General features: G+C 35.2%; 1 protein-coding gene across 1 annotated transcript; it reads left to right on the plus strand.

Moving 5' to 3' along the window:
• The first annotated feature begins 14,688 nt into the window (after positions 1 to 14,688).
• On the plus strand, positions 14,689 to 15,918 carry LOC128216193 (uncharacterized protein K02A2.6-like). The gene has a single exon (XM_052922766.1). The coding sequence runs from the start codon at positions 14,689 to 14,691 to the stop codon at positions 15,916 to 15,918; it is 1,230 nt and encodes a 409-aa protein (XP_052778726.1).
• Positions 15,919 to 16,589: the final 671 nt, after the last annotated feature.

Genomic DNA, 16,589 nt, shown 5'->3' on the forward strand with positions numbered 1-16,589 from the left:
ATTTATACCATTATAGGTTTACATAATACGTTTGTTGTATTGTGTTTTGTATGTATTTGCTATTGACTTGTACATATAATTGCTACATGTTTTATGCATGATAAACTACATGTTTAAATCCAAATAAAATACATTCTGATTCTGATTCGTATTTTAGGGAAACATTTACTTCGTTAGGTGGAGGTAACCCAAATGGATCATAATAAAGTGAAAAAAATATGCACCACCAGTGTGTTTATTTCCAGTATTGTCATTTAAGATCAGACATTAGTTTTAATTTGAAATAGTTTTTAAATTATGTTTACTGCATACACCCTTAACTTTATTGATTCCTAACTGCGTTACCCATAAAATCTTGTCAAAGTTAGAGATGGGAATAGTTTTTAATATGATGAATTTTAACTGAAGGTAATTCAGTTTTTACTTATCCGGGAAATTATTAAACGGAATTTGCGAAACAATGGTAAATTTCGACCAATATGCACTTGCAATTGTCGAATACGATCCACTTGAATCCTTTACCGAATATATTGGTGCTGCTAAAGGTGCCGCTAATTTCCCAAAAGGAGAGAAAAAGACATTCCCTTTCCTGTTGAATTTGTGTTCATCTAAGTTGAATGTTACCGTTTGATTAAGTAAGAGAGCTAAGTTGTCCCTTTGTGAAATAACGAGCAGCATTTGTAAACATTGTACGGGAGTATAGCCAGAAGTTCGTTGAATTGCTTAATAAAATCAACACATTTTAACATTTTTCAACGAATGTCAGTCGCTAGAAAATATATTTCAGCTGTAAATTACATGTAAAATTTCAAACTGATACATACAAAATAAAGGAAACTACAGCTTTTTCATAAACATGAGGTCAGTATAGCCCCCGCAGTTCAATCGTCAGAATCTGACGTCAACGTCATAACTTCTCAAAGTAAGAGCCGTTCTGCGCAATACAACGTCGATGTCTCGCTACCCACTGCCGGTAAATGTCATTGAACCACTCTGACTTGTAAGAATACAGGCGTGTCTGAGCTTCACTCTGTAGTTCCTGAAATTCATTGAAGCGTTTACCTTTCAGTTCACATTTAAGTTTCGGAAATAGGGCAAAATCGCATGGTGCTAGGTCCGGCGAATAAGGGGGGTGGGAAAGGATCTCCGCTTCAAGCTGGATTGTCACGGTAGTTTGGGCCTCCTCCGATCTATGCGCTGGTGCATTACCCTGGTGAAGAATCCACCTATCATGCAACGCCTGTGGTCTCTTTAATGCTATCGCCCTGTACAAGTCACGCCTCAAAACCTTAAATGGAGAACATAACTGAGGCTTATAACATAATGCATATATATATAAAATATCATAATTAAAACTAACACTTATTCAATCCCATATTTTTAATCATAAACTTTTTTAAACATTGTTTTATACAGATTTAATCAAGAACTAAATATTGATAAAAATGAATTTTGTAATATATCACTTTACCTTAGAATAGTGAGAACCCGTCACAGATTGGACCTGCTGAACTGCATGGAGTAGAATAACACCGTACACATCAAAGAAGACAATGAACATATGCTTTCCTATCGAGCGGGATGATCGTGCCTTCTTCAGAGGCGGGGAATCGGTAGTCTTCCGTTGACTGCTTTGCTGTTTTGTCTCAGGGTCGTAATAAAACAGCCAGGTTTCATCGCAAGTGACTATCTCCTGAAGAAAACGGTTTCTTTCCTTTTCGTACCGAGCTAAGAATCGGCGTGATTCCTTTGCTCATCTCGTCTTCTGTCAGCAGCCGTGGAACCCAAAGCGCAATCACTCGACTCATTTTCAAACTGTCTTTCATTATCCTCCGTACCGACCCATAACTCATGTCCAACATCTTGCATATTTCATGAAGAGTGACTCGACGATCAGCGTCAACGATGTTTTTCACGGCTTCGACGTCACTCTCCGTAGTTTTTGAAACCGGTCGCCCAGACCTCACGTCGTCACAAATGCTGTCCCGCCCCTCACTAAACCGCTTGTGCCACTTGTACACGAGCATTCGCTTCACTGGAGTTTCACTCGATGCTTCATTCATCAGTTTAAATGTTTGCGATGGAGTTTTTCTTAGGTTCACACAGAACCCTATCACTGCCCGTGTTTTCAATCCATCTTCTAGCGTCATTTTAAACAAAACTTAACTATACCGTTCTGTCTAAAATGCTTCCTTTGAAATAAACAAACAAACGCACTGACTTAAAACTTCACGTCATCACACATTATTGACGTCACGTCAAATGTGCAAACTTTCGCGCCGTTTTATTGGTTTCAATGTGAGTGGTCAACAAAACAAGATATTGTTATGGGTTATTTTAGCAACTGCGCGAACACCTGTTTCCATAGTGGTCACTACGTTGTTGATATAACATGCTTTATAATGAAACTCGCATTCCTAATTTCAAATTACCTGATTATTATTGTATGAAAGCTTTAAAGATATGCTGCATATTGTTTTCATTTGATCAAGCTTTTCCACGAACTTTTGGCTATGCCCTCATATGCTTATTTTTTGTTTTTCTCAAAAGTAACATTGTCTTCCATACCTAAACTAAATATTTTACCACTCGTTGCTAGTGGAGCTTATATTTTTGGAGCAAACTTTGCTACCATTGGAAGTACCGATTTTGCTAGAAGTCCTGCTAAAGCTCCGAGAAATCCAACATTCTTCGATTGTGCACTAATTTGTGCATTTTATTAAATTTCAATATTCATATGAAAATCTACAGAAACAAGCTAAGTAGTCAAAAAGTTAAACATAAATCCCGTTTAATGGCACAGGGCAAACGCAAATGTAGCCGGGGTATATAAGTATAACGGGTGTCAGTCCGTTTATATACTTTATTTCGAATCACAAGAGAAAAAGACTGGAAAACATAATACAAAGTTTAAAGATATATTCCAGCCTTAATATTTAAAATACACAAATGAATAATGATCACCAAGTAATATAAATACACAGTACCTGGTAAATACAAATGAAATTAAATACAGCAAGGTAAATAAACGAAACATACCAGCGGTGTAATAAAAAGTATTGTTTTACAACAATGCAAAATGGTAAATATGAAAACGTTTCCAAGATGCGACTCCAATGAGTGTCAAGTCAGCAATGCCCGAGTGATAGAATGGCGGGAATGTTACGGGTGATTTTGTGTATAAATGAATTCTAATATTAACCAATTGAAAGTTGTTTGACCACTTTAATACGTACACACTGACCACTCTCACACACACTTTATAATATTGTACGCGCAATCTAATCGCAAGCAGGCAATGATAAATGGACATGAACGGATAAATATACTACCCTGTTACACAAAAGACATTGAACACAAAAAAATCACAAACAAGAAACACGGAAAATCAGCAAAAAACTCAACAAACAACACTATACATATATAATACATTATATATAAAAACTAGGTGTGTTTATCAAGGACTGTTAGTTACCGCCTTGAAACGGTCAGTAAAATTATTTATTTGGGGTTTAAACCAGTGTGAGTGCACAGTCTCACTCAAATCTCCTGAATTAACTTAAAGCGCGGAAGGTAAATCTCATCGAAGTATGGATAAACTTTAGAAAACTTAATAATAAAACAAACAATAATAAACTAATAGGTAAACCCCAAGTACTTGATTATGGATTCAAACTCTATATGCAGACGAAGGAATACAATTTAGAGTACCTAATGCAAACTTTTGAAAGATAGAACACAACAGATCATTTATTTACAAGAGGTTCATAAACCCATATGGCCGAATATCAAACAAAAATGGCGACAAGTACAAAACATGTGTAAATATGTATACATAAATATGCACTTTCTTGCACTACAGACAACATATAACATACCAAAACTTACAAATAATCAAACTTTCAACAAAACAAGAATGGTAAATAGGTGATTATATTTTTTATATGCTTATACATATACATAAACATAAACACATACATATACACATATAAACACACACACTTAGGTTGGATATAATGCAATATTTCTAAGTTCGAAAGCCTTGTCTATAAATATACTCAGATTTTTAAATCTGAATTAATTATTATACCGATTATTTAGATCTTTAAGTTTATAACGTTGTAACCGTTATCATTGTTAACTCAAATCTTTACTGTTCTCTATATTTCTCTGTATATTTCATGGATACAAATGCACTCTGCAGTATTTCTAACACGATTTGAGAGAACTGTTTCAGCTCTACCTGTTTCATTTTAGTATGAGAGCAACTCATGAAACAGTTTTAGATACAAACAAAGATGTCGTTAACAAAGTTCGAAACAATCTTCACACAAAATAGTATACGGCCACAAAAACGAGGAAAACAAGATAGACCGAGCACCACACATTAAATGTCTTCGTAGTATTTTGTTTAAAGTCCCAACTGGGGTATAAAAGGGAGGTAATGGAGGGTGGCTGTTTTCCCCTGTTTTTTGAAAGCATTTCAAATCAGAGAAGCATTTTTCAAAATTTTAACCTTCAAATTAATCAAATTGTTACAACCCATAAAAATTTAGGCATGTAGTTTGAAAGTGTGTCCATCAATATGTATACATATCATAGTTTTATGGTCTTGATATCATAAGAAATGAATATTGTAGGAGGGGCTAACAAACTGGCTTGATCATGTGATCTTCTGTTTGTAAACATGAGCACATGTTAGACAGGTCTATCTAAAATCAGATTTTCAATAATGTAAATGGCATGCATATAAACTTACTGAGTTCAGCTGCATTTTTTCTCGCAACAGGGACAATAAAAATCCAGTGAATATAACACAGTGATATCATTATGGTAATACCAGTTGTTTTGGGGTATTTTGATCAAACAAATTCAAGTACACATCTTGGCATTATTTATTTTTGTATTCTGAATACTGTCACATCAACATTGTCCCTTGCAGTAGTCTAGCTTTCTGTTTTAAGTACTTTTGATTGTTTCATGCACTGTGATCTAACATTGACCAGAACTTTTTATGTCACACTCTGCAAACTGTTCTATTTTGTTCATATGTTGACTCTACATCGAGCCTTGCCTGTTCATGTGTTGTCACACATGGTGAACATAAACACTCTGTACATGTTCCATCTTAAACATCATTTTGATTAGTTTCTCATTTTCCTGTATATTATAATATTATTTTCCAAATTGCTCCATCTGTGTCGAAGGCAATCTAAGCTGATGTTCATATTCTAAATTATTATGTAACACATCATGTTGTTTTGACTGTTCATTCACATCCATTTATTTATAAATTTTAACAAAATCCCAAATATTGTGATTGAATAATGCTTTAATGGTTAAATTTTGCTCCTCGTTTAATAAAATTGATATATAAAACTGCTTATTTTCATCCATATTCAATGTGATGATTTCCAAAAGAATGACTGTGAGAGCAATAAAATGGAGCTAAAATCATCCCGCCAGAAAAACTTTCCTATTGAAATAAAATAGGGTAGGTCGCTTATACACAAATTATTTTTTAGAGTAATTATGAAAAGTTGTGTCAATATAATTTAACCAATCTTTGAAAATGTTCAAGAACATAGATTGCAGATTTGAGTTTTACGTTTTAAAGCAATAAAAACACTTAATATTAAAATGCAATTTTCCTTCAAAAGAAATACCACCCGTTCATTATACGAACTGTTCCTATTGGCATGGGTCAGTTGGTCAGGGCTAAAGACTTCACATTTCGGAAATTTCTAGACCAAATTTATAAACACTTTCTTATGTTAATTGAGCCTTACAACATCTGAAAGCATTCCAACAAAGTAGCTACTCACTCAGATATGGGTTATGTTTGTTTACATTCTTGGGCTATAAATACTTCACAGGTACTGACCCTAACTGATAAGTCACTCCTCTTCTATAGCTCATTTACATCCGATAGTCTGATCGGATGTTGGGTCTTTAATGATTAATTGTAGCATATGGTGTTTATTTTATTCTGAGCGTAGGTTAGCCGGTCATGTGTAGTATTGACAGTTTCCCGGAACAGCCAGGACGTACTATTGGTTATGTTTCTATTTTAGATTTAGGGAAAACTACATATTTGGAGACGAACTTCTTCTCAGGGAGAAGGGACTACCAAATTGTACAATTACAGATATCACGAAAGCAACAAAGCACCTAAAGCTGGCATAGCAAAATCTTTGCTGTCGACCACAACAAGTAGGATCGAGGCAACAGGAAGTACAGTGACAGGTTGTTTCCACCACAAAGAGAACTTGGCTTCAGGTAAAATAATTGTTGTAAATGACAACATTCCGCCAACAAAGTGTTACTTTCACCTTTTGTTAACATGGACACAAATAAAATTGCTAGTTTGTTAGTGTATTGATATACAGAACTTTATACTACACAAAACAAAAATTAATCCAAACACAGTTTTAAGTTCGTTTGACTTCTGCTTTTTAGGTATTGATCTTTGCAATGGTATGGATATGTCACACTATGGCCATAGTAAGAATGGTGTCGTCGTTCGAACAAACGATTATGTACCAGCAGCAATAATAATAATAATAATAATAATAATAATAATAATAATAATAATAATAATAATAATAGGTATTCATTTTTGATAATCTGTTCCAACATATTCCGACGGTACTGTCCATAAAAGACGAACATACTGAGTACTGACATGGAGCCAACCGATCCTTTAATCATGTCGTGTATCCTATTGCAAGCTACGAGATATTATCAAAGAGCCATATGTGTAAAAGAGTGTGGCTCAATATCCCGAACACCTTTGTTTCTTTCTTGTTTGCTTGAAAATGTCATTTTTTCCATCCTTATGATATGATCCCTGACATTGCCCTTGAAATTGAGCTTCCGGTCCAAGTTTTTGGATATTTCTTAAGCGTAATGAGTGTTAGTAACATATTTTAATAAACCAACTGTCCGACGTAATCTTGATTTTACTAAATAAATGTCAGTCTTTGTTGTTTATCATAAAGATATTTTCCTTTATAAGTCCAAAAACTAAGAATGTAAATATTACACACATAAAACCAAACCAGACATAATACTGAGCATTATAAATGCAAGTAGTAGTTGAAAATCACCAGAAAGTTGAGTTAAAAGACCCAAAGCAAAACTTTCAAAATTTCAAGTTTATTATTTGTTTTACATTTAGTTTCATCCGGGCATAGTATAGAAAATTTTGATAGAAAAATATCAAAAAAGTATATAGGGGATATAATGATTGGATTTTTTCTGGTGATCTGTATCACGTCGAGTTCGGTGTGTAAACACGTATCCGTCAAAATGTTTATTTTTTATTTTTATGCATTATATTTACTTTTTTTGTGGTGCATTTGAAATTTCCAAAACAGTCGGCAGATGCAGATGAATTGGAAAATGATGCCTGGTAGCGTCTCGTCTGTTTGTTTTTCGTAAATCAAATATTTTTATGTGTTATTGTCTCTCAAATGTTATTACAATTAGATAACTTAGGATATGTAAATTGGGTAAGCTGTGTGCGGCAGCTTTTGCAAAATAATGGTTTTAACTTTATATGGATAAACCAAGATGTTGTAAATGAAAAGTTGTTCCTGCATCAGTTCACCGAACGATTAAAAGACACCCATCTTCAGAGATGGTTCAGTAATCTAGAAATGTCACCAAAGCTTATATTGTATAAAAACATCAAATGCAATTATGAAAGAGAGTCATATTGTGATATACTTTTGCTAAGAAAATACAGACATGCTTATGCTCAATTTCGTAGTGGTGTCCATATGTTAGAAATCGAAAGAGGACGTTACTCCGGCACCCCTCGAAACCAGAGACTATGTAAATTATGTAATAAACAGGAGGTAGAAGATGAGTACCACTTTATCTTCTTGTGTCCGGTGTATGATGATTTGCGAGTGTCACTTATACCGAGTAAATACAGAACTAACACAAATATCCATAAGATGCATATCTTACTAGCATCTAGAAATGAGAGTATTATTCAAAATATTGCTCTTCATTTATATCTGGCATTTAAGAGACGACAGTATATACTTGATGTCCTGTCTTAGTGAAAAACCTAAAAGGTGTGTCATGCATGTTCATGTACATTCATGTGTATATATGTGTTTGTGTAAATGTTCACTTAAAACACTGTACTGTGTTTATATTTGTAATATTGTGCATGACTGTGTCAGGGGCTGGAGGCCTTAATCACAAATAAATGTCTTGTCTTGTCTTGTCTGTCTGTCTCTTCAATCATAATATGGTAAGAAATTGAAAAATATCTCTAAGAGTGCATACTTTAAATAATTCATTTCACATAACGCCTAGTTTTGATTAATAATGTAACGTTTGTAGGTTCCGATTTCTCCTGCACATAAATTTATCATGTTAAGAAAAGTGTTTGATGCTTGTCAACGTTCCTCTTATCGCATTTGAGTTCAAATGCATGTTTTGAATATTATATGTTATATTTATTTCTAATTGAGAAAGGTACAATGACCGAAGGTCGTCTGTGTCCTTAAGTCGTCAATTTGTTTCTGTCTCGTTTTCTCTCGCGTAATTTCTTTGTTGATTCAAATTGTTTAACCCGCCATTTCTTTTAGAATTTGTCCACGTCATCATAATAATGTTATTAAAAATGCACAGAAGGAGACACTTGTAAATTACGATGGTGGTTTCTGTTTTTAAAATTTGCCTAGGCGACATGTAAGGCCTGTTTACTTTGTGTAAGGGCAAACGCCATGTGCATGCATGTTGCCATGTTAAAGCCTTTACAAGTAAATCTTATTGACAATGTAACATTTGTCTTACACATTGGCCTCCCTGAACACTACATCTAAGGTCATGCATTGAGGTTGATATCAGTTCAATCAATCTGGCTTTGCAATCACAGGAAAGCGGTGAAGAGGAAGTTAGTTACACATCTGATGATCGGTATGAAGTCGCAGAAGTGTCATACGCTTCATGTCTCCATGATCATGACGTTTCAGTGAACGTTTTTTCTGTTGGTACTCACACGTGAATCAACAGATGTGGCTACCAGCAATTCCCCATATATTGAAACGAACCTTGCAAACACTACGTGTCCACCCGATTTCGCGATAGCAGCTACTGAGTGCACATTTACCCCTCGGAAAAATCAATGAATGTTACACGTTCAACGTTGAATTGAAGGATAATACTAACAGGTTGGCGCCAACTTTATTCACCAAATTTTTGAATCCATGATAACATCCGTCGTCCCTTGTCAAACAATTTCAGCGTCCCTCGTCAGTCTGTCACTGACGGCTGCTGAACACCCGCCACCAATGTCAGTCCTCTGCCAACACCATTTCCAGCGTCGACCGCCGTGATTAAGTATACTTCAGTTTCATTTTCTGTATTGATCAACGCAAATTAATTTATACATACTAGGATGTTGTGTATAATACCTAGATATATATCTCATTCTTTGTTCATTAAACAATGTTCTCTCTAGAAGAAAATTGTATCCTTCTTATAATAAAGACCAATTAGGTCATTTACGATCATTAAGGAGGGTCAATTGCGGTCTATTCCATCTGCCCGTTGCAATGCTTAATCTATGTGAAGATAGCCGCAATTTGGACACCGACATTCTAAATTTAGAAATATTTATTATGTTGAGATATGGTTGAAATCTAAATCCTGACACAGTTTTGTAAAATCTGGACATATCTAATATACTTTGCCAATTTTGATTAAAACTATAGTTTCACCTTCGTTTAACAAGACATAAAAATATCTTAACACTTCTTGATAAAACCAGGCATCATATAAGCCTAAACTACAAGTTAGGTATTTTGTGAATGAACACCAATTCGGTTTGTTAGGATGCTGTTCCATATCTGTTTCAGCATGTTATAAACCTTTTTATAATATTTGATTTCATAACTATGCAACATTTTCACACAGTATTTAATTATACTCATGTATCTTATTGTCTTAAAACTAAGCCTCCCTAACTATCCATAAATATAGTCATTTTGTGTCGCCTTTTTTACACCGACAAGATTACAGAATTGTAAATGAACTCGTTCAACTTGATTCCCTTGAGCAAATCCCCAGACATCCCAAGCATAATTTAAAATAAGCGCAACAACTTTGTCAAATAAATCAAGTCTATGTTTAACTAATATGCTAGTAAGTTCATAAAGATATGTATTCATTTAAAATATAGCTTTTAGTGCTTGACCAGCTAATAACGTTTGAGCATCATACAACGATCCGCCATTGCTAAACATAATGCCGAGGTACGGAAACTTGTTTGTAATTTCTATTTCAACATTGTTGTAATAAAACTCCATATCCCTCCTTAAGTGTCCACCCTTATGAAATATCATTATTTTAGTTTTTTTAGTATTTACTACGAGTTTCATATATTACAATATTTAAACAAAGCATCTAAGCTTCATTGTAGTTCATTTTCAGAATCTGCAAATATTACTATATCATCAAAATATTTTACACATATCAACATCTATATCATATAGGCCTTTGTGTATAAAAACATCTTCTAAATCATTTTACCACATGAACATAGGAAGGGCGACAAACTTTCGCCTTGCCGTACACCTAACATACAGTCAAAGCCTTCTCCTAGTAAATTGTTATGTTTAACTTTCGATTTGACAGTATCATACATTGATTCAACTATATTTAATATCTTACCCTTTAATTCCATGTTTAATCTGTTTGTACCAATGATTATCTCTAACAATACAATCAAAAACTTTTTTGTAGTCTATAAAAGCACAATATAAACGTTTACCTTGGTTTAACATAGGATTAATACTATCATGTAAGATAAAAATGTTGTCAACAGTTCCAATACTTGACCTGAAACCGGCCTTTGCTTCAATATACACATTGTATAGTTCTGCCAAATCAGTTAACTTATTGTTTTATATTCGCGTAAATGATTTACCAATGGTACTCAACAATGTTACACACCTACAATTACTTTCATTATTAAAATTTCCCTTTTTGTGTAATGGTATAATAAAATCACCAATTCATATCTTTAGGAAAAACCCAATCTCAAACAATTTTTGATAAAGTGTAAGAAGATGAGATAAAAACACAGACATTCCATGGATGAAAAATTCATTTATATGTAGACCTGATACACCATTTTTATTTGTGTTTAATTGTGAAATAGCCTTTATCAAACAGTTAGAGGTAATCGGTGTATTTAATCCATTGAACATAACATCGAATTCATTCTTCTCATATCTATCTATGAAATCAACAACATCCTCGTCGATCGAGAAAAAAGGGACATTCGGGTTATTTACCGTTTTAAAATACCGTTCAAACGTATCTAATGATTGATGGCTTTAAAATTAGCACAGCCTTTGCGGAGTTTTCAAGTCTAAAAGTATTTAACGTGCTATAAAATAGTCTCCTATTCTCATAGCAATCTTCATCGAACCAAGGCCGGTCAATGGTAGAGCTATTTTCAAAAAGATTTGTGCCCGACTGAATAAAACAATTAAGCTTAAATGCTTGTGCCGAATAATGTATAATAGCAGAAAACTTGGAAATACAAGAGTCAAAATCTTGGGCAGTTGTAGGATTTTTTATTCTTTTATTACAAGATTGTAAATCATCAAGTGTATCTTGGCATGATAAAGTTTGAATTAAAACATCATTTATTCTACCATCCCAAACGTATTTACCTTTAACGCTACAACGACTACTCTCATTACATGTTGCATCTGCAGTATATTTACTAAAAGACAATGCAAAATAAACAGCACAATGGTCTGACAAGATGGTAGTTGAATCAACAACTTAACTAGAAACATGCTCAAATATATTATGTGTAGTTAAAACATAATCTACAACACTTGACCCTCGACTGCCAACATGTGTATAATTGCCCATTTTATCTCTATCAAAACGACCATTTAAGATACGTAATCCGGTTTGTTACCATAAATATAATAGCATTAATCCGTAAGTATTAATCCTGCTTTTATCCTTCGAACATCGCGCAATACATCATGTGTATAATTATTGAGTAAAAATAATGTCTGTCTGGTTTCATCCACAAAAATGACATAAGCCCAGTCAGCTCTAGTCAACCGTAGATTCCGTATCGCCCATGCTAGCCGTGCTGCTCTGTGTCTCGCAGTAAGGACAGGAACCTTCCGTGGTCGACGGCCCGGAGCCGGCTGCGGACGGTCTGTGGGCAAATTGCACAGTTGTGCGTGCCAACGGTCCGCCGTGCCGTTGACGTAGCCGGAGTGAAACGGTTGCGTAGGTGAGAAAGAACCATCTATCTATCTTTGTGTTGAGTTATTACTCTGCGTTTGGGCCTCCGGTGTATGTCAGAAACACTTCCGGTTCTTCTAATTTCTCCCACAGCTGACGGATACTCGAGTGTCGCCTATAAAACAGCCGCGCAACCTAATTTTCATTGATTATTATGCGTCATTGGTTTAAACAGAACATTTTTTATATTAGTTCCCACATTATATCAGAATTTATTTATTATTTTACAAAATTGATTATACCTGCCGAATCGGGGTACCTCTGCATCAATCATGCCGACGGCCCTTGCACGCTCTTCAATAGTCATTCTAGCCATTTTTTCTGTTTTTCGAGTTGAAAATTCAACATGTGGTACGTTGACATGAAAATTATTGATAACTTCATAATCCTCGTAATTCTCAAAGAAATCGCAGCTATCGTCTCGCATGGCTAACCTCGACCGTAAGGTGTGATTTTCTTTATTAAAATCAATAGAGTCGATACATGAGTAGTTTTTAATTTAATGAATTTCATGAAGTGGACGTTTAGAAATTTTGTTCAGTGTATATGCGTATAATAATCTGGGTAATCCGACGTGTGTGCATTTAAGTCTCCACAAAACACATATTAAGTTTAAATTATTTGATTCAAGATCAGTTATATGTGAATTAACCTATCAAAAGTATGTCTTTCAGTTAAATGTGTGTCTACTACTATTAGTATACTCCGGTAGAACATACGATTACCAGAAATACAAATCATTATCAAAACCAAATGTCGAACCATTAATTTCAATGTATAAAATATCGTCATTACTTATGAAAATCAAATTGTCGTTGGTTACATGGGTATCCCTCAAATAGGCAATTATAACACCAAAAAACCGTTTACTATTTGGCTTGTTTTCTTCCCTATTTAAAACAAAGCATTCAAAATTATCAATATGTAAATAAGAAAAATTCGTTGGTCCAATATTTATGCGAAAAACTAACCCTAACCGTAACCCAAGTATTTGTTAAAAGAATAATATCATTTGTCTGAAAAGTACTAAACAATTTTGAAGATTGTAATTTATTACTTTAGTCCTTGAACATTTAACACCGTACATCTCCGCGTGATCTGCTCATCAGTGTTCTATGCTGTAACGGGCTGACTCCGTTCCGCCTGATGTCCGCCGCTGTCAATATGACCTGTATCACTGTTACTATTTTGGGGAAAACCGGGCCATTTTCAGTCCGAGAAAGACTTTGTTTCCTGTACGGCTTTGTGGATTGTGGCCTTTTCTCAGATCTGGCCACTGAACGAGGTCTACCACGAGAAGTTACGTTTGAACGAAATTTTAACAGTGTCTCATCAGTGTCTGACGTCTGTAAATCCGGACACGTGACGGTGGCACCTGTTCTCTGTAAAAGTGTTTGCATCGGCGAAGTTAACACCACTGTTACCATATATAGCACCCGGCATGCTATTCGTGCTGTCAGTATTAAGCAACTGCGCTGACCGATTCATGTTTGTATTGCTAATGTGCCCTAGAACGTTGAGTGACGTAATCTGATTCGCCCCTACGAAACGATTCCATTCGGGAAGCTCATCAACTACCACCCTTCCGTCATGGATAAGTTTTGCCGGGTAGAGAGAGTGATGTCCCCTGTGTGGCAATGTTAACTTTTTTTGAACTCGAGAAATTGTGAAATAAAATGTATTTAAATGCATAAAAATGCATACAAATATCAATTGAAAAGTGGAATAAGGATATAAACTGTAAGTAAAAGAGAAAATATCATTATAAATCATGAGTTTATAAACTTTTTCTAATGGCAAATGTAGTGTATTAACATAGTAAGGGGGACTACTTATGTTATCCTATATTTAGTTAGACAAGCAATATGAGTTACGTCCCTTGCATGGGATGAGGAATTCTGGGAATTAAAATGGTAACCTTGAATGGTGCATGTTATGATTTACTCCTGCAAATTATCAATTAACATCGGCCTAGAGCCGGACGAACATTACATAATTTGGCGACGAGGATAAACTTTAGACATTTATCTGAGTTTTGATCAAGATGACAACCCCGATTTTCCAAGACATCGGAGGTATTTCGCCATTTGAAATCGGCGAACGAACAACGCTAGGAATCAGGTGGACAAGATGGCTTCGCAGCTTCGAGCTATTTTCTGATGGAAAAGGGGTAAAAGACGACAAACAGAAAAAGCACTGCTTTTGCACAGTGCTGGTATCGATGTGCAAGACATTTTCTACACGTTAACGATTCCGGATCCAGGTGAGGGAGAAACTGAGTACGGGATCGCAAAAGGTTTGTTGGACATTTATTTCAAACCGAAAGCAAATGTTGCATTTGAAAGATCGCAATTTAGAAGTATTGCACAACAATCCAATGAATCCATGGATCAGTATATCACTCGTTTGAGACAAAAAGCCGTGTACTGTAATTTTACAAATGTAGAAGAGAATATTAGGGACCAGGTCATCGAGAAATGTTATTCGCAAAGACTGAGAAGAAAATTGTTGGAAAAAAGTGATGTTTCTTTAGATGATTTACGAGGGATAGCAAGGTCACTTGAAGCATCGGAATTGCAGGCTTCCACAATGGAATCAAAAGAAAGTGTAAACAAAATACGACACAAATTTATGCCAAAACCACAGGCATCTGGTGCATACAGACCACAGGCACATGGTGCATACAAAAACAGAAATGGGACAGAATCTGGGAAATGTCAGAAATGCTATGCATGTGGAAAGACAGATCCTAAGTGTCCAGCTAGAGGAAAGAAGTGCAGAAAATGTAAAAAAGAAAATCATTTTGAGAAATGTTGCAAATCTAAGCCTTTTGGTAAACCAAATCAGAGCCGTAGAGAAAAGATCAGAGCAGTTGATGTCGATGAAAATGATTCATCTGATAATTACGTATTCACTGTATCAAGCCAGTACATGAAAGGAGACATACATGTTGACATAGGGGGAATAACCATTCCCGTGATTATAGATTCTGGTGCAACCGTGGATATCATTGACAGAAACATGTGGGAATACATGAAAGAAATAAAAGTGAAATGTAACAGTAAACTGACAAATAAAAAAGTGTATGCATATGGTAATGATAAACCTTTAACTGTAGCTGGGAGTTTCACTGCTGATGTAACAGTGTCAAATAAAACTGTAAATGCTGAATTCATTGTGGTAGAAGAAAATGGACAGGCATTGTTAGGTAAAACGACTGCTGTAGAGCTAGGCATTTTACACATTGGTATGCCGAGTATGGTGAACAACGTTATGACTGATGCTGAAAGGAAACAAGACCTGTGCAAGAAATTTCCCAAGTGTTTTGATGGTATTGGCAAGTTAAAAGATTATCAGCTTCACATTCCAGTTGATAATGACATTGAACCAGTTGTACAGCCATTGAGAAGAGTACCGTATGAGTTACGAGAGAAGCTTGAGAAGAAAATAGACGAGTTAGAAGAGTTGGACATTATTGAAAAAGTAAACTCAACAAGTAAGTGGGTAAATCCAATTGTTGTCGTGCCAAAGAAAGATGATATAAGACTTTGTATTGATATGAGAAGAGCCAACGAAGCAGTTAAAAGGGAGAGATACCCTATTCCAACAACATAAGAAGTTTTGCAAGATATGAACAACTCGACTGTATTTTCAAAGCTAGACATCAAAATGGCCTACCATCAAATTGAATTGGACCAAGAATCTCGAGAAATTACTACATTCATGACTCATAAAGGAATGTATCGGTACAAACGACTGAGATGTACAATAAAGTGATTGCAAACATTGAGTGGTCTAGACGGTGTGACATTATTGTACATGGACGAAGTGATGATGAGCATAATGCAAGACTTGAAGCATTGTTAGAACGTCTTGAACAGAAAGGACTTACGTTGAATCTGGAGAAATGCCAATTCCAAATGACCCATGCAGATTTTATGGGCATGGTTTTGTCAGACCATGGAGTAGGTCTTCACGAAAGTAAGGTGAAAGCTGTTCTTGAATTTAGGCAACCAAAAACTGTATCAGAAGTAAAGAGTTTCCTAGGTCTCGTCAATTTTAGTGGACGGTTTATTCCAAATCTCGCAACTATTGCTGAACCTTTGCGAAAGGTTACCAGAAATAGATTTCCATTCACATGGGATGCTGAACAAGAGGAAAGTTTCAAAGAACTAAAAAAACAGTTGTCAAATGCGAAGAACCTTGGGTATTTCGACAAGAAAGATAAGACTCAAGTAATTTGTGATGCAGGGCCAGTCTGAATAGGTTGTGTTCTGGTGCAAGAA

The sequence above is a fragment of the Mya arenaria genome, chromosome 14, assembly GCF_026914265.1.
Source record: "Mya arenaria isolate MELC-2E11 chromosome 14, ASM2691426v1".
In the NCBI taxonomy this organism is placed as follows: Eukaryota; Metazoa; Mollusca; class Bivalvia; order Myida; family Myidae; genus Mya; species Mya arenaria.

Bases quoted from the DNA above. Each gene is read 5' to 3' on its own strand.
- LOC128216193 (XM_052922766.1), top strand. From the start codon at position 14,689: ATGGATCAGTATATCACTCGTTTGAGACAAAAAGCCGTGTACTGTAAT.